The 19,226-nt window shown below is 50.9% G+C and overlaps 1 protein-coding gene across 1 annotated transcript; it reads right to left on the reverse strand.

Moving 5' to 3' along the window:
* Window positions 1,637-6,023, reverse strand: LEFTY2 (left-right determination factor 2). Its single transcript, NM_001195346.1, is given in 5 exon segments — window positions 1,637-2,000; window positions 3,332-3,574; window positions 3,772-4,018; window positions 5,775-5,895; window positions 5,898-6,023. Coding segments are annotated over 5 exon segments (1,101 nt in total).

Raw genomic sequence — 19,226 nt, forward strand, 5'->3', positions numbered from 1 at the left:
TCTCCCATATATCAACATTAGTTTAATTCATTCTATTTATTTATTTATTTTTGTTTTTTAGGGCCGTACCCCTGTCATATGGAAGTTCCCAGGCTAGGGATTGAATTGGAGCTACAGCTACCAGCCTATGCCACAGCCACAGCAACACCAGATCCGAGCCGAATCTGCGACCTACACCGCAGGATAGATTGCCAACCCACTGAGAGAGGCCAGGGATCGAACCCACATCCTCATGGATACTAGTCGGATTCTTAACCTGCTGAGCCACAGCAGGAACTCTTTACAATACTGTTTTTTGAATGAGAGTTGGGGGATATAAATATTACAAATGAAAGAGGAATCTAAACTGTCGATGCAGGGAGTTCCCTTCATGGCTCAGCAGTAACAAACCTGACTAGCATCCATGAGGATGTGGGTTCGATCCCTGGCCCTGATCAATGAGTTAAATGATTCCATGTTGCTGTGAACTGTGGGGTAGGTCGCAGACTGGCATTGCTGTGGATCTGGCATTGCTGTGACTGTGGTATAGGCTGGCAGCTGTAGCTCCAAGTCCCCTAGCCTGGGAACTTCCACATGCCTCGGATGCGGCCCTAAAAAGACCAAAAAAAAAAAAAAAAATGTCATTGCTATCTTCTGCACCCCCTGGAGGTTGGGGGTCCTTGTGTCTCTCCCTTTCTTCAGATCACTGTGTTGCTCTCATTCCCCATTATTCCTCCCACTCTCCTATGTAGAAGGTACTAGAAATTAAATACACAGACACAGAGTGCAACATCACTTTTATTTTACTTCAGCAGATTATTCAATTTTTTGGCTGCTAAGTTAAAAAAAATGTAAGTACACATGGGTTCTAGTGATAAGTTCTCTAAAACAGTGGGGGAGATAACTATGTAGGCACAGGCGATGCTCCATCTGCAGAGGAGCAGGGGCGTGGCTGAGCTTAGGCTGTCCAATCTCCAAGGTAATGAAGTCTTGAGCTGGATCTCAAATCCTCCTTTTTCAGAGGAAATGGTGGCCCCAAGGCTCCTGCACTTGGTGAGGTCACCGTTTATGGCCCTGTTAGATCCAAAACCCAGGTGTCCTCATTCCTCACCCACTGCTTCTAGCCCAAAGCCCTCCATAGCCCTTCTAGCACTCTCTCAGGGGAATGGGGACCCAAGAATATTTACCAGAGCCCAGAATGGGTCTACATGTTTGTGAGTTCTTTCTGAGACCTCCTCTACCTAGGGGAATTAGAGGGATTGTTTTGTTTTGTTTTGTTTTAATTCATCCTGTAATAGACTAAGTCAGTCTATTTTCCCAGTTCTCCTGGCCGGGTGTGTTGTCCCCTACTCAGCTAAGAATTTGCTGGAGAACAGAAGCTCCTAGCTGACAAGCTGTCCATGCTCAGCTACATCCTTTACCAATAGGCTGGGCTTTCCTTCTACAGCTCAGGAATCCAGCTGCATTAGTTACTCATGTAAGTGCTTAGGGTGGGTGATGGACAGGAGGACAAGAAATGGAAGAACACACGAGGAAGGTGAAAGAAGGGCACTCAGTCGGGGCAGGAGTAACTTGTTAAGTAGAAAATGAAGACCTACGTTAAGGCCTGCTTTGGTGCATGCGTCTAGCCAGAGGCTTCCATGGCTGCATGCTGTGCCTACGGCTCCAGCTTCCTTGGCACGGGCGCCCCATCCCAGGCACAGCTGCACTTCTTCACCCTCATGTTGGGCAGGCTGACCACCTGGGGCCTGGGCTTGCCGCCCTCCTGGATGCTGACGATCACGGGCAACGAGGTTGTCTCCGAGGCGATGCACTGGCGAGGCCCCAGAAATGGCCACCTGAAGGCCAGGGGCTCGGGGGGTTGCTGGCAGGTGCCCACACACTCATAGGCCAGGAAGCCCGGGGGCTCCAGGACCCAGTTCTCAGCCCATTTCATCCCCTGCAGATCAATGTACATCTCCTGGCGGCAGCAGCGGGTGCCCTCGGTCACTGGCACCTTCGGGTCACAATTTCCCTGAGCTCTGTGGGAGGCAAGGAGGGCCAGAGTCAGAGGTCGGCTGGGAGGGCAGAGGTCAGGGAGCCCAGGGTGGGGCTCAGTGGGGCATCTGGAGGGAGACTGATGACCCATCTCTATTTATTTATTTATTTATTTATTTATTTTTAGGGCCGCACCTGAGGCATATGGAAGTTCCCAGGCTAGGGGTCAAATCGGGGCTGCAGCTGCCGGCCTACACCACAGGCACAGCAGCACCAGATCCAAACCACTTTTGCAACCTACACTGCAGCTCACAGCAATGCTGGATCCTTGAACCCACTAAGCAGGGCCAGGGATCAAACCAGGGTCCTCATAGATATTAGTCAGGTTTGTTATCGCTGAGCCTCAGTGGGAACTCCATCTCTCATTATGCTTAAAAAAAATAATAAATATTTGTGATAAGTAGTGAATGAATAAACATAGCCAAAACATAAATCATCAGTCAGTTACTGTTTATTAAAGGTCTCCTGGAGCTCCCATTGTGGCTTAGCGGAAATAAATCTGACTAGCATCCATGAGGACATAGTTTCAATCCCTGGCCTTGTCGAGTGGGTTAAAGGATCTGGCACTTACTGTGGCTGAAGATGCAGCATGGAGCTGATGTTGCTGTGGATGTGGCTGTGGTGTAGGCTGACAGCTGATTCAACCCCTAGCCTGGGAACGTCCATATGGCACTAAAAAGACAAATAAATAAATAAATAAATAAGAGTCTCCTGTTATGCTAGATCCTGAACTAGGTACTTTATTTCAGAAGGTACCTGCATTTCATCCTCAGATGAACTTTGAGGAAGTTCTAGCATTATCACCATTACATATGAGGAGACAGAGACCCAAAGGTCTTAACTGACACACCAGAGGCCCTGCAGCCAGTAGAAGGCAAAGCCAAACCGACCCAGGCTGTATGATCCCAAAGGCCTATCATTAACCACTGTGCTACACAGCCCATCCACCCCCCAATAAGCTAATTTGTCTCCCCTACCCCTGCCCCTGACAAAGGAACTCACAAATACCAGAGGAAAGCTACTCAGCCTTAGTAACCGATAATGCTAATATTTGTCAAAGAATTAGGGAAAGGTGGAGAGTGAAAATAGATGATTACACTAATGTATATGTATCAAGGATGTCTTAAAACCCGTTAAAAAATATCTAGATATTTTCAATAAAATGTCTGAAAAATAAACATTTCTACCATTAGAAATTCCGACATAGAGTGGAGGATCAGTTCCATTCTGTCGCTGTCTGCACCTCTCCCCCACTGGTACCAGTCAACGTGGGCCTGGCCCACCTAGGCTCCTCGGGTCCCGCTCCGACACCTACCCATAGTCCCTGAGGTCCAGGGTGTGCAGCTCCAGCTGCGGCTCCCCCTGCCCGCCGCCCGACGGCCCCTGCGAGGCGAAGCGGACCAGCCTGTGGGCGTCCGAGCCCCGCGGGCCCGGGGGCTCCCGCTGCACAGACACCTGCAGCAGCAGCGGCTGCCGGGGCCGGCGCAGCTGCTGCCAGAAGGTCACCGCCTCCGTCACGTCCAGGGCCTGCCAGCCGCTCTCGTGGATGGACACCAGCCTGCGACACCACAGCGAGACAGGCCCGCGCTGAGCGGTGGGGACCGCGACGGCTCGGGGCAGCCCCGGGAGCCCCTCTCCCACCCGCCCCGGGGCCGGGACCCTGCCGCCCCTCCCTCTCCCCGCTCCCTGCCTCCCGCCCCCGGCCAGGCCCCCTCCTCTTCCCTCCTAAACGCACCCCAGCCCCCAGCTCCCCACCTGGAGTCGATGAGGGAGGTGCGGTTGGAGCCGTCCTCGCGGATGTGCAGCCACTGGACGGTGACCCGGGCGCGGTCGCTGCGCGGGAAGAGCCGCTCGTGCCGGCGGAGCGCGGCCTTGGGGACCGGCTCCTGGAAGAGGCGCAGCACCGCCTGCACCAGCTCGCTGTGGGGCGGCAGCCGCTGCTCCATGTCGAACACCAGCAGGTGCGTGGAGGCCTCGGACAGCAGGAACCTGCCAACCACCTCTGCGGACACGAGTGGGGGTCAGCGGGGCCCCTCTGGCCACCAGGGGAGCTCTGAGGATGGCAGCGCAATTGAGGGGGTGGCCACGCGGGGAGGGACCAGCCCCTGTTCTGTCTCCCTGGTCCAAGCCCATTTACCTGAAAATCCCCCTTGGGTCTGGGTCTAGTTTGTAACAATCTCAGCGGGAAGGGGGCAGGGCTGACAGGGCTGCCGCAGCTGAGATGCTGAAAATGAGCATCCTCACCTGGGGGCACCTGGCCTTGGGTCTAGCTCTGGGCCCTGAGGAGGTGAGTCCAGGCCCAGGGAGGTAAGAGGCTGAACAGGATTCAGGATAGCTGCATCCCTGACAGCTGAATAGCTCGGTATTACACTTTAGCACAGTCCTTACACCTTTAAAAAAAATTATCAATGTATAGTTGATTTACAACGCTGTGTTAATTACTGCTATACAGCAAAGTGATTCAGTTATGCAAATATACATTGTTATAAATTTTTTCTGTCTGTTTAGGGCCACACCCGTGGCATTTGCAGGTTTCCAGGCTAGTGGTCAAATCAGGCTGCCAGCCTACACCACAGCCACAGCAACACCAGATCCTTAACCCCCTGAGTGAGCCAGGGATTAAACCTGCGTCCTCATGGATGCTAGTCAGATTTGTTTCTGCTGAGCCATGACAGGAACTCCAAATATACATTCTTTTTCATATGTTTTTCCATCATGGTTTATCACAGGATATTGAACATAGTTCCCTGTGCTAAACAAGTAGGGCTTTGTTGCTTATCCATTACCTATAACAGTTTGCCTCTGCTTAATCCCAAACTAAAAATATGGAACACTTCATGAATTTGCACGTCATCCTTGCCCAGGAGCGATGCTAATCTTCTCTGTATGGTTCCCATTTTAGTATATGCGTTACCGAAGCCAGAATTATCTCTATACATTTCTATCCACAAAAATGACTTTAATGTTCACAGTGCTAAGATGGGTCAGACATAGTCATGCCAGTGTTCCAAGGAGCAAACAGAGAAGCAAACAGAGAAATGTGATTCGAAGGCATTTTCTCAAGTGCCAGCATGAAAACAGAACCCAAGAAGTTCCCTGAGCCTGTGCCAGGGTTTGTGCTTCAGCCGCCTGCTCCCTTCAACTCTGCTTTCTCTTCTCCATCCTCCTCTGCTCTGATGCTTTGACTTTGGGAGCCCATCCAGCCTGGCCCAGCTCCTCCTGCCCCTGAGGGGTGATGGTCTCAGTGCAGACAGAGACCGGGGGCCCAGATTCAAACCTGGTGCTTACAAGTCTGGGAAGTGGTCTGAGCTCATTTGACCTCACTTCCAGAAACACAAACAGGCTCAGGGCTGTTGGGCGACTTGTCCAAAGGAAAACAGCAAGTGTCAGAGCTGGGAACTGAACCCAGAGGTGGTTTCACTCGAAGGCAACCGTCTCTTTGTCCCCAGCACAAAGTCACCTCCACGGTGTGTCTTCTCCCGTCCCCCGTTTCCGCTGTGCTTTCCCACCCCATGAGGTCTGTCCGGCCTGGCACGGCTCCTCCTGGCCCTGAAGGGTGGTGCCCTCAGCCCAGGCAGAGACCAGGGCCCCGGCCCAGCCATCCTCACAGACCATGGTCCCCCCCCTGCGCCGCCGCCGCCCCCAACACCCCCTGGGCCTGGAGCCCCCACCCCACCCCAGCCTCCCAGAGCAGCCACATCCAGTCTCAGCCCTCCCCTCCACCAGGACCAGGCTGCAGCAGGGAGGGAGGGCCTCACCTCGGAAGTTCTGGCTGAACCTCTTCCCCCGGGAGCGGGCCCCGTGGCTGCGCTGCAGCAGGGCCACGTACTGGGCCCTCACGTGGGCAGGGATGACCAGCCCGTCCACGTCGGCCTTGTCAGGGCGGGCACCTCGCTGAGGTGCAGCTGCTGCAGCAGGCTGCCCAGGATCTGCTGCTCGGTCAGGGCCGCCCCGGGGCCGGCCAGGGGCAGTGCCCAGAGTGCCCAGCAGAGCCACAGGGCCCGCATGGTGCTGCTGGCGAGAAGGAGGGGCAGAGTGGACGTGGCCCCCGGAGGAGGCTCAGGAGCGTCCCAGCTGGAGTGCTGAGAGCCAGGCTGGGCCAGCTTTATAGGCGGCCCTGGGCTGGGCCTGGGTGGAGGGAGGGAGGGAAGGAGGGAGGGAGGTCACACCCCTCAGACCTCCTGGGAGCTCAGCAGCCAGACAGTCCCTGAGCCCGAGGAGGGGGCTGTCTAGAAGGGCACAAAGGCCTGTCTGGATACCACACAGGTCTGGCCTCTGACTGCTGCTGTCTGGTAGCTCCACAATAATTTTAGTGCCTGTTGAATTTTCCAGCTCTACTCCAAGTGCTAGTCTTTGAAAAGGTGAGCCTATTCTATGCAAAAGAAAGTCCCATTAGCCAGCTGTTTATTTATTTAGTTTTGATTTTTAGGGCCTCACCCGAGGCATATGGAAGTAGGGGTCCAATTGGAGCTACAGCTGCCGGCCTACACCACAGTCACAGCAACAGCAACACAAGATCCAAGCCCCATATGTGACCTACACCATAGCTCACAGCAACGTTGGATCCTTAACCCATGGAGCAAGGCCAGGAATTGAACTCATGTCCTCATGGATCCTAATTGGGTTCGTTTCAGCTGAGCCACAACGGGGAAGCTAAACAGAACATGAAAGCTGGCAGCTCAGCTCTCTTTGCCAGGCCAGGAGAAATGATTTCTGCGAGTGTCTCTGCAATCCCAGGACTGCAGGGAGAAACTCCTCAGGTGCAGCCGCCTTCTGGGGAGCCCTCTGGGCCATGAGCCTGCTGCGGCTCTCACAGCACCAGCATTCTATTTGAGGCCAGGTCATGCCCGGATTCAGAACAAGGGACGGGAACCTGGAAAGCAGAGGACCAAGCTGCCCAGAGCCCCATCCTGTTCAAAGCCACAGGAGTGAGCGCATGCGGGGTGAGAGCTCCTCAGACACACATTGCAGCCTGGCTGGGCTCAAATGTGGGGCCTGCTGCTTGCTGGCTGTCTGACCTGAGAACAAGTTCACCAGCTTCTCAGTGTCTCTGAAGCAGGGGGTGACAGCAGCCGGGTCTACTCCATAAGGCTGGTGTGAGATTCGATGAATTAAAACACCTAAGATGTTCGGTGCTAGGCCTAGCATAGTGCGTGCTCTCTGAGGCTTGCTCTCCTTATCAACTGCCTGCTCTTGCCGTCTCAGGGTGTGCTTCTCTAAAAATGACCATGACAGGAGTTCCCATAGTGGCTCAGCGGTAACAAGCCTGACTAGTATCCATGAGGATGTGGGTTCCATCTCTGGCCTCGCTCAGTGGGTCTGGGATCCGGCATTGCCATGAGCTGTGGTGTAGGTCGCAGATGTGGCTCAGATCTGTCATGGCTGTGGCTGAGATGTAGGCTGGAAGCTGTAGCTCCAATTTGACCCCTGGCCTGGGAACTTTCATAAGCTGCGGATGCAGCCCTAAAAGACAAATAAATAAATAAATAAAAGAATAAAAAAATAAATGAAATAAAAATGACGATGATGGAGTTCCTGCTGTGGCGCGATGGGATCAATGGGATCAGCGGCATCTTGGAGCGCTGGGACATAGGTTCAATCCCCAGCCTGGCCCACTGGGTTAAGGATCAGGTGTTGCCCCAGCTATGGCTTAGGTCAAGACTGCTGCTCGGATCTGATCCCTGGCCCAGGAACTCCACATGCTGCGGGATAGCCAAAAAAGAAAAAAATGAGGATGACAAGAAGGGCAGTCATTTCTTGGATCTCCCTATATGCCAGGCACTGTTCTGAGCTCTGAACCTGTGTTCACGACAGCCCTAGCAGACAGGTGCCAGCATGGGCTCATCTTCCAGATGTGAAGTCAGAGCATGCTCTGTGAAGGAACCAGCCTGCCCTCACTCAGCAAGTGGAGGGCAAGGAGGTCAATGCAGGCTTCTGTCCCCAAGGGCCCTCCTGGCTCAGGGGATTTGGGGACATGCAAGAGGAACCCCTTCCACCAAAATGCAACAGCCTCCCCAGGCACTGTCACATGGGAGATGAACAATGGTGGTAGAAGAGGACGAAGTCTGTGGTTGGGGTCCAGGGGGCCCAGTGGGCAGGGAGCACCCTCAGCCCCTTCCCACCAGAGGGTACACTGGCCCCCTCTGTGGGTGTGCTGTGTCACTGACAGATCTCTGTGCCATCTCGCTGCCTCTGTGCTCCTCACAGCTCCTGGGTAGAGGAAGAGAAACTTCTGGTGTCCAAGGGAGGAATGTCCCCCAGGAAGGTGAGCACCAATTGCCACCTAAGCGTGTGTGTATACCCGTTTGCCTAGAAATGCGTAACCTGCGCATGCGCATTTACCTAGAGGCCTTTGCGTAGTATGATGGGCAGGGCTTAGCATTTGAGGCAGGGGAGGAATAATAACGGTGACAACACTCATGATGGCTAATAGGGCTTATGGGCTGCACGCTGTTCTGAGTGCTTTAGGTCCCTGAACTCTTCATCCTCACAGCAATTTGCTAGTATTGTTCCTATTTTATAGATGAAGCAACGGAGGCATAAAACCGTTGCCTGACTTGCCCGAGGTCACACAGCTAGTAAATACCAGGGCTCGGGTTTGAAGGGAAGGCAACAGGGGTTCTTTCAAATATGTACACAGGACAAGGTGAAGGGAATGGGGGGAGGAGACTGAGGAGGGAGCGGCAGAATGGTGACCTTCCCCACTTCTCTGCTCCCCTTCCCTCCTCTCCCACCTCAGTTTCTGTCAATGCATGTAATTCAGAAGCAGGAATTCAAATCCCATCTTGGAGTTCATATACCACTTTGTTCCGACACTCCCTGAAATATAAGGCGCCACCTCCGGGTCCGGCCCAAGCGGGCCCTCCTGTTCTCGCTGTGACAAGTGTAGCCTCCTTCAAAAGGAGAGCTGTTGCCTTTCTTTGCAGGCGATTAGCAGGGAAAGGACTGCCTTGATGCAAACATTTGGGCCTTGAGTCAGGCCAAAAGGTGCAGAAGTGTCACATTTACAGGCGACCCAGGACTTGTGGCCCTTAGTCCCTGGAAGTTGTTTTGGGCTGGTGTTCCATAAATATGCACTAGGCACCACCCTGGCCGCTGGGTGAGAGGAAGCCTTGGGGCTTAGCACCTTAGCCAGGGTGGTGCCAAGGATATAACACCCCGGCTGCCCTGGCAGGCCTGGAGCCCTGGCCAGGCCCCCAACATCTAGACCCCAGGCTGTGCTGCTCCCTGACCAGCGCGTGACCGCACAAGTCTCACTTCCACCGAAGAGATGCCTCAGGCTGAGGACCTCTGAGTCCCTGGGGGTCAGGAGCGCTTCTGCACTCAGGGTCGCTGATCAGTTAAACTGAAAGTTCATTTTCCAGGGAAGAAAGTAACACGGAAGGACCTTCCTCTGCCAGATTTTCTACCTCTCCCAGGCATCTCCCTGGAGCTCCTGGGCTGGCCTCCCAGCACAGATCCGCTCCAGAGCTGAGTCCCGAATGGGAACTGGAGCTGACTGGAACCAGTCCTGCCCACACAGATGGGCTTCTGGGGGCCTGGTGCTCAGGGAGCTTCTTGAGGCCAGTGGTACCTGCGCAGGTGGTCCCTCCTTCAGAAACGGAGACTCCTTCCCAATCGTGGGGACCTTCCTTAAGACAAGAGAGCCTGGGGGCATTCGTCACCCCCGAGGGTTTGTCCAGCAAGGTGCTCCATCCCCCACCTTCCCCCAGCTACTTTCTAGAAACAGAGGGCTCAATGTTGAAATGGACCATCCATTCTATCTTCCTGACCCCTGGCTTTTGGAGCTAAGAAAACCGAGGCTAGAGAGGTGACAGTGTCCCTGAGCTGACACAGTTAATGAGAGATGCCTGGATAAAATCAGTTCTTCTCATTCCCAGCCCCAAATCTTTCTCCAAACCTTCAAACTATTTCCAGGGCACAGTCCCACATGACCTCCTGAAGCCAGGGGGGCGCATCCAGCAGCCCCCAAGCAAGCTGGGGGCTCAGTCGATCCAGGGTCGGTCGGATCTGGGCTGGGGAGGCGGGAGGAGCAGACAGACGGAGGGCAAAGCCCCCAGACTCCAGAGCCTCTGAGTCCTGAATGTGGATTCCAGGGAGGACTGAAGAGTTTTGCTGGGGAAATAAAATAATTGGGCAATTAGCTGGTGGCCCAGAGAAGAAGGCGAATGTGGATTGGGAGACTTTTTTTCAAGGGTCTCATCAACTGTCGGGAGGAAGGGCAGCTGCCCTTTGTCATGCAGAGTCGGGAACCAGGCCTCCCCTCCAGCTGTGGATCTGGGGGTTGAGTCTGGTCAGCCGTCCGTGGGGTCAGATTGGGCTTGAAAAGTGGAAAAATTATAAAGTAGCCTCTCCTGACCTTATGGGAGGAGAGACTACTGGCAAAGCTGTCTAAATTCAGACCTCTCTCCCCCAAGGCTTTCTAAAATAGAAGGAGTCCATACTGTTTATGAAACTGTGTTGTTAGAGGTGGAAAAAAGTCTGTTAGACTTCTTTTTTTGCTTTTTAAGACTGCACCCAAGGCATATGGAATTTCTCAGGCTAGGGATCAGATCGGAGCTTCAGCTGCTGGCCAACACCGCAGCCACAGCCATGCGGGATGCCAGCCACATCTGCAACCTAAGTCACAGCCTACCGCAATGCTGGATCCTTAATCCACTGAGCGAGGCCAGGGATCGAACCTGCATCCTCATGGATACCACCTACCGCAATGCTGGATCCTTAATCCACTGAGCGAGGCCAGGGATCGAACCTGCATCCTCATGGATACCAGCCTACCGCAATGCTGGATCCTTAATCCACTGAGCGAGGCCAGGGATCGAACCTGCATCCTCATGGATAACCCGCTGAGCCATAACAGGAACTCCCTGTAAGACTTGTCTTTTTCAGAGACATTATGTTGTGAATGCCCCAAGTGAAACTGTGAATGCTGTACAAGCAGGCACGTGTGCTGCACCCCCATCTATTTTGCTGGCAGGCATGTGCATTAGGACGGGGGACGTTTGCCCCAGCCTCCTCCCACCCAGGTGGCCTCTAGATAACCCAGGTTTGCAGCTACCCTGTCCTCTGGACCAGAGTCCACAGTTTCTGCAGTGGCCCTCCCCACGAGGTGTCCTCCAGCCGGGCCATTCCACACAGCATGGCCATCACATCGCGGCAAAGCCAGCCACCCCTGAGCTTTGGGAATGGGCCTCCCTGTGCCCCCCCGACACCCCACGCCACCCCTGCCTCCTCTCAGCCCGACAGCTTCTCCACAACCCCCTCCCTGGCACCTCCCACCTCCTGCCAGGTCTGGATTTGGTCCAGGCTCCCAGGGGGCAGTGATTTCTGCTCCATTCGCCTGAGGAGCTGGTGTAACTATGGGTTCCAGGACCCTCAACCCAGGCCTCCTTTAGAGGGTTTGGCTGGGTGCCTGGGCCAGGAATCTGAATGTTAGCGCTTCTGTGCCCTTGAGGGTTGAGAAGGAGGGGCTGGGTGGGAGTGCGGAGGCAGGCAGACCTGTGGGAGAAAAGCGTCCTGTCCGGTCAGTAAGGGAAATGTATCCCAGACCTTTCCAGATGAGTCCTCAGCTTCCTGACTGCGTGCGATGAGAGGAAAGAAAGTGACCAGGAAAAAAATGGAGTTGTGAAGTGGGATAATGATCTGGTGTTGTCCTGCGGGTTTCATCCCCGGCCCAGCACAGTGCGTTCAGGATCCTGTGGCGTAGGTCGCACATCCTCAGGCTAGGATTCAACCCCTGGCCTGGGAACTTCCATATGCTGCGGGTATGGCCAAAAAAGAAAAAATCAAGAAGAAAAATATTTTTTCCCTGAGTTCTTTTCTGGGCTTTCCCTGAAATTTTGAGCGTATAAGCAGGCAAACAGAAAGCTTTTTTTCTTCCTCTGTCTCTAAATACTCTGAACTTAATCATGTTATATGCAAATTGTTTAATATTTAATGCTTCAAAATTAACAATCCATCTAGCGAATTGTAATTGCTGTCATTTTATCTAACTTTCTGTTCCTTCTCCACCGCTTTCTCCTGAAAAACAAACAAACAAACAAACCCAAAACCCTTTCCCCAGAGCTTCAATACTTGTGAATATTTTCATACTCAAGGACCGGGATATAGGGCACAGGAGTCCAGGGTTAATTCTGAACTGCGCCTCTCTGCTCAGGTGACCCCTGATGTGTCATTTTCTTGGCCACATGGGGCACAGGCAGAGGAGGAGATCTTCCTCCGAAGCCCAGCCTGCTTTCCCAGCCCTGCATCCCACCCCTCACCACCACCTCCACTCAGCATTCGGCCTCTCACAGGCCCCCCAGATACTCCTCTCATAGGGCATTTGTTACCCTATTCTTTTTCTTTTTAGGGCTGCACCTGCGGTATATGGAGGTTCCCAGGCTAGGGGTCGAATCAGAGCTGCAGCTGCCAGCCTACGCCACAGCCAGTAGCAATGCAGGATCCCTAACCCACGAGCGGGGCAGGGGCTCAAAGCTGCATCCTCATAGCTGGACCCTATGTTAGGTTCTTAATCCACTGAGCACAACGGGAACTACCCTTGGCTCATTCTTCATCTCTTTTTTACCTTTGAAGTATTCTCATGTGGCAAGTCTTAGTAGAAAGTTCACTTCTTTTATGAAAATTCTTCCTAGTGTTCTGACCACCTCCATCTCTCCCCACCCGTTCATCATTACGTTCTCTGGATGTGCTTGGTCTCTTGTGACAACAGTGAGATGACACGCCCTGTGGCATTCTGGACAGACACTCTGGTGTGCAGCTCTCTCAGAAGAGCACCAGCTCAGCAAGGGGCAGATACCCTCCTGCATGATCCTGTAATCACGCCTAGCGTGGTGCCCAGCAAATCATTGGTGTTCAAACTGCGTTTGCTGAAAGAGTGTAGGGAGCAGGGATGGGGAAGGAAAAGAGTGGGTGGATGGTTGAGCCCCCTTTTACTAAAAAGTATGGGAGTTCACGTTGTGGCTCAGTGGAAACGAATCTGACAAGTATCCATCAGGATGCGGGTTCAATCCCTGGCCTCACTCAGTGGATTAAGGATATCCAGCATTGCCATGAGCTGTGGTGTAGATAACAGACATGGCTTGGATCTGGCATTGCTGTGGCTGTGGTATAGGCTGGCATCTACAGCTCTGATTTGACCCCAGCCTGGAACTTCCAAATGCCATGGGTGCAGCCCTAAAAAAAAAAAAAAAAAAAAAAAAGACTAAAAAATAAAAAGTATGTGAAGTGGGAAATTAAAGACATGAGACCTTAGTCCAGATTAAGTCCACTGTGGTCAGAACACCACCAACCAACATATATACCTTTAAAGTTGACAAACACATATACTTGGCAGATGGACAGTGACAAGTGTCTCTGACGCTGACACCTGGCTTGGATCCAACATTGCTGTGACTGTGGTGTAGGCTGGCAGCTGCAGCTCTGATCTGACCTGTAGCCTGGGAACTTCCATATGCCAAGGATGTAGCTTTAAAAAGCAAAAAAAAGGAGTTCCCGTCGTGGTGCAGTGGTTAACGAATCCGACTAGGAACCATGAGGTTGCGGGTTCGGTCCCTGCCCTTGCTCAGTGGGTTAACGATCCGGCGTTGCCGTGAGCTGTGGTGTAGGTTGCAGACACGGCTTGGATCCTGCGTTGCTGTGGCCCTGGCGTAGGCCGGTGGCTACAGCTCCGATTCAACCCCTAGCCTGGGAACCTCCATTTGCCGCGGGAGCGGCCCAAGAAATAGCAACAACAACAACAACAAAAAAGACAAAAGACAAAAGACAAAAAAAAAAAAAAAAAGCAAAAAAAAGATCCCATCCTCAACCCCCCTCCCTGGCCTTGGAGACACAGCCACGAGTCATCAGGGCCAGAGCTGGGCCCTGGTTCTCCTGACCTCACCTGATAAGTTTGGTCTTTCCTTAGGATCACCTTGTTCTAGATGAAAAATTCCCTAAGGCCTGGGTTAGATCATATTTTCTAGGCTGTCCGTCCCAAGTTCATCAGTGTGGAGTCACAGTTCTCACCAACCCGGGGGGAGCATTAGTAAAGGGCAGTAGTATTGATATTTGCTATCATTAATTGATATTTGCTATCATAATCAGTAGTAGGGTATAGATCTCATTACCTTAGGCTCTAATTTCCAGAGCAAGCCTGCTAGAGGCGGGAAGAAAGATTTGCACATGCTGACAGGTAATTGGAAAGGTGGGCTGAGCAAACAAAACACATAATGACGAGCGTGGAGTCATTTGGGAATCCCTAGGATTAGCACTGTCCTGCTGGGCCAGATCCTTTTCCCAGATCCTCCAGCATTTTGTCAAGAGCTCAGTGCTGCAGCTGTCATGGAAAGGAAACGAGCTTTTGCCATCCGCTCGGGTGAGAAGCCACTGGCGTGTTTTACCTGCTTCCTGCATGATCATTAGGGAAAGTGACACTCCAGCCACCAAGCAGCCCTGACACCTCCTGGAAACACTTTTTGCTTCCTCTGCAATGCAGCTCTAAGCTGCCCTTTGAGCATATGGCCTGGCACTTGCCCTTGGAGCTCTGAGAAGTTCCTGGTGGGAGCTGATGCATTTTTCTGAATAGGGGTGAGTGTGAGTGTGTGTGTGTGTGTGTGTGTGTGTGTGTGTATCTATGTATCAAAGATGTATCTATGTATCTATCAAAGATGTATCATTTTTCTGAATAGGGGTGAGTGTGTGTGTGTATCTATGCATCAAAGATATATCTAAATTGAAGAACAAAGAAAGGTTTATAATGAAAAGCAATAGTCTCCCATTCCATCCTTCCCCACACTTCAAACCTCACTTCTGACCGGGAGTTCCTGTCATGGTTCAATGGGTTAAGAACCTGACTAGTATCCATGAGGACTCAGGTTCGATCCCTGGCCTTGCTTAGTGGGTTAAGGATCCAGCGTTGCAGTGAGCTGTGGTGCAGGTTGCAGATGTGGCCTGAATCCTGCACTGTGTGTGACTGTGCTATAGGCTGGCAGCTGCAGCACCAATTCGACCCCTAGACTGGGAACTTCTGTATGCTGCAGGTGCGGCCCTAAAAGAAAAAAAATATTACTTATCACTTCTGATGGTTTACAGTCAGAAACCATAAACAGTATGATTGCTTTCTTAACTTGGACAAATCTGTTGACTCCCTGCTCCAAAAAAATAAAAAGCCTTTAGCTCTTTTCCCCTCACTCTGGATTCCTTCCTCCTCTCAAATTTTTAACAGATGCATTGGTAATTTTAGTTCTTTTCTTGAAGATTTAAATAATATTTGAAAACCTCCATTTCTTGCTCCTTGAGCTGCAGATGGTGTCCTAATATTGTCTTTGTTCCTCATACAAACAAGACTATGAAGTGGCCGTGTCTCCCTGCCTCACCCACCCTCACATACCGACTCTGCACCAGCTACACCGTGTCATTTGCAATGTCAAGCTTGGTAAACTCAACATTCTGTTCAGTCCTTTGTGTATAGGTTGATTTTATTTTATTTCATTTATTTATTTATTTTGTCTTTTTAGGAGTACACCTGCTGCATATGGATGTTCCCAGGCTAGGGGTCAAATTGGAGCTGCAGTCAGTGGCCTACACCACAGCCACAGCAACACAGGATCTGAGCCATGTCTGCAACCTACCCCATAGCTCATGGCAATGCTATATCCTTAACCCACTGAGCGAGGCTAGGGATGGAACCTGTATACTTATGGATACTAGTCAGATTAATTTCTGCTGAGCCACGATAGGAACTCTCATAGGTTGATTTTAAATGTTGTAAGCCAATAAATAACACTTATGTTACCATTATTATGTACGTATTCTTTATGGTAGGGCCAAAATAAACCTTGGGCCACTCATACTAAGCTAAGTAAGTCAGAAAGAGAAAGACAAATGCCATATGATATCACATATGTGGAATCTAAAATATGACACAAATGAACCCCTCTACAGAACAGAAACAGATTCATGGACAGAGAATACAGACTTGTGGTTGCGGGGGCAGGTGGGAGAGGGTTGGATTGGGTGTTAAGGATTAGCAGATGCAAATTATTATATAGAGAATGCATAAACAATATACACCATTATACATAAAATAGATAAACCAGGAGGATCTACTGTATAGCACAGGGTGCTATATTCAACGTCTTGTAGTAACCTATAATGGAAAATAACCTGAAAATATATGTATAACTGAATCACTTTGCTGTATACCTGAAACCAACACAATATTGTAAGTCAACTACATGCTTCAATTAAAAAATCATTCTGGAAGTTCCCACTGTAGCACAAGGGGATTGGCAGCAACTGCAGCACCAGGACACAGGTTCAATATCCGGTCCAGCACAGCGGGTTAAGAATCCTGTGTTGCCACAGCTCTGGCTTAGGTCACAACTGCGACTCGGATCTGATCCCAAGCCTAGGAACTCTATATGCCTCAGAGTGGGGGGGGGGGGCAAAAAAGAAACAAAAATCATTCTGAGAATACTGCTTACAATTTTTGAGAGTTTTATGTTCCCAAATAATATTTGTTTGCTCTAGGGTCAGTCCTTCAAAAGGGACCAACCTAAGGAATCACCTATCACTTTAGAGAAAGTACGGCTGTGCATCTTCACTATCAAAACTGTTCTTGGGGAGTTCCCATTGTGGCTCAGTGGGTTAAGAACCTGACAGTGTCCATGAGGATTCAGGTTCGTTCCCTGGTCTTGCTCAGTGGGTTAAGGATCACGGCATTGCCATGAGCTGTGGTGTAGGTCGAAGATGTAGCTCCAATTCGACCCCTAGCCTAGAAACATCCATATGCCATGGGTGTAAACAATCTGAAGTGGACTGAGACTAAAACGCACAAACTAATTTCATCCAAGGCCATGAGCCTGAGTGTTAGGGACCGTGTGGGATTTGAACGCAGGCCCCCGGACCAGTGTAGGCTGCATCCACAGCACCTTAATCTCACGGGCAAACAATCTCCTAATCTCAGTAGATGGGCTGCTCCTGGGTAGCCAGCTAATCCCATCTGTTCATTCATTCAATCAACATTAACTGAGTGGCTATCAATCACCGGACACCTGAGAGCTGGGGAAACAAAGACCGGGCCCCAGCAGTAGGGCACCCACCCTTAATAAACAGATGGCGCCACGGGGTGCAAAGTGTGGCTGAACTGAGCTGAGGCTGATGTGGATTGGCTAGCTGCCCGGTGAGCAGGTCCTGTCGGATTTCACCTTCCTTTGAGGTTTGGGACCCTTCCACTATGATGGGGAGATGCAGCCCTGCCATCTGAGGAGCTCTGGGGCTGGAGAAGGCCCAGGCACAGTGACTCACAGGTCTGATCCCTTTAGACCTGTCCGTGCTGTAGCCATGACTGCAAAGCAAGTGTCATCCTTGATGCCCCAAGGACACTGGCCAGGCTGCCTGAAGGCCCATTAATGTGGCAGGCTTGGCAACAATGTCAGCAATGGTATCTAAAAGAAAGGTGATGAGTCAGGAAATGTGAGCCTGAGGCCCCCATCAGGGGTGCTGGCTCTTCCCCCAGCAGCAGCCCCTTCCTGACTTTGAGTGGGCCAGTGCCCACTCCCAGCCCAGGTCCACCTCATTGGCAGCCTTGGGCTGCTCCCTGTGCAGTAATTTCCACATGTACTGAATGAGGAAGATGGTAATAGAGCCTTTTTTTTTTTTTTTTTTTTGGCTTTTAAGACCCACACCTGTGGCATATAGAAGTTCTCAGGCGAGGGGTCAAATTGGAGCTGCAGCTGCCAGCCTATACCACAGCCATAGCAACACTGGATCCAAGTCACATCTGCGACCTATACCATAGCCACAGCAACACTGGGTCCTTAACCCTCTGAATGAGCCCAGGGATCGAACCCGCATCCTCATGGACACTAGTCAAGCTAGTTGACTGAGCCACAACGGGAACTACTAGGGCCTCCTTTGTAGGGTTGTTCGAATCAGCATTTATTAAGCATTTAACAACTCTAAGAACGTGGAAAACACTATGGAAGAGCTTTAAAAAAATTAAAGAAGGGATCCAAAAAGCTGTTTAACTGGGCCCACTGCCTTCAGCCAGGATCCTATCCACGAAGCATGGAGTAGTCAAAAGAGGACAGGCTTAATCACCAGGAAGGTAGCACTCCTGGTAGGAATGTAAATTGGTGCAGCCACTATGGAGGACAGTATGGAGGCTCCTCAAAAAACTAAAAATAGAATTCCTGTTTGATCCAACAGTCCTACTCTTTTAAGATCCACACCTGTGGCATATAGAAATTCCCAGGCGAGGGGTCAAATTGGAGCTGCAGCTGCCAGCCTATACCATAGCCATAGCAACACTGGATCCAAGCCACATCTGGGCATCTATCTGGACAAAACCATAATTCAAAAAGAGACATGAACCCCAATGTTCACTGCAGCACAATTCACAATAGCCAAGACATGGAAACAACCTAAATGTCCATCAACAGATGAATGGATTAAGATGTTTATAGAAAGTTCCCTTGTGGTGCAGCAGGTTAAGGATTTAGTGTTGCCGCAGCTGTGACACGGATTGGATCCCTGGCCTGGGAACTTCCACATATGTGAGTGTGGCCAAAATAAATAAATAAATGTATACATGTACATATATATATATACACACACACACATATATACACAGAGGAATACTATTCAGCCATAAAAAGAATGAAATAATGCCATTTGCAGCAACATGGATGCAACTAGAGATTCTCATACTAAGTGAAGTCAGAAAGAGAAAGACAAATACCACACAATATCACTTATATGTGCAATCTAAAATACAGAACCTAGGTACAGAACAGAAAACAGACTCAAGGACATAGGGAACAGACTCCTGGTTGCCAGGGAAGGAGTGAGTGGGATGGAGGGGGTGTATGGGCTTAGTAGGTGCAAACTATGACATTTAGACTGGGTCAATAACAAGGTCCTCTGTACGGCACAGGGAGCTATACTCAATCTCCTGGGATAGACCTTGATGGAAAAGAATATTTAAAAATAATATATATAATAAAGAATATACATACAAAGAATATATATATATATTTACAGTGATCGTGTGTGTGTAAATAAACTATACTTTACTTATTTATTTATTGTCTTTTTGTCTTTTTAGGGCCGTACTTGTGGCACATGGAGGTTCCCAGGCTAGGGGTCTAATTGGAGCTGTAGCCAACGGCCTGCCCCACAGCAACATGGGATCTGAGCTTCATCTGCGACCTATATCACAGCTCACA

The sequence above is a fragment of the Sus scrofa genome, chromosome 10, assembly GCF_000003025.6.
Source record: "Sus scrofa isolate TJ Tabasco breed Duroc chromosome 10, Sscrofa11.1, whole genome shotgun sequence".
In the NCBI taxonomy this organism is placed as follows: Eukaryota; Metazoa; Chordata; class Mammalia; order Artiodactyla; family Suidae; genus Sus; species Sus scrofa.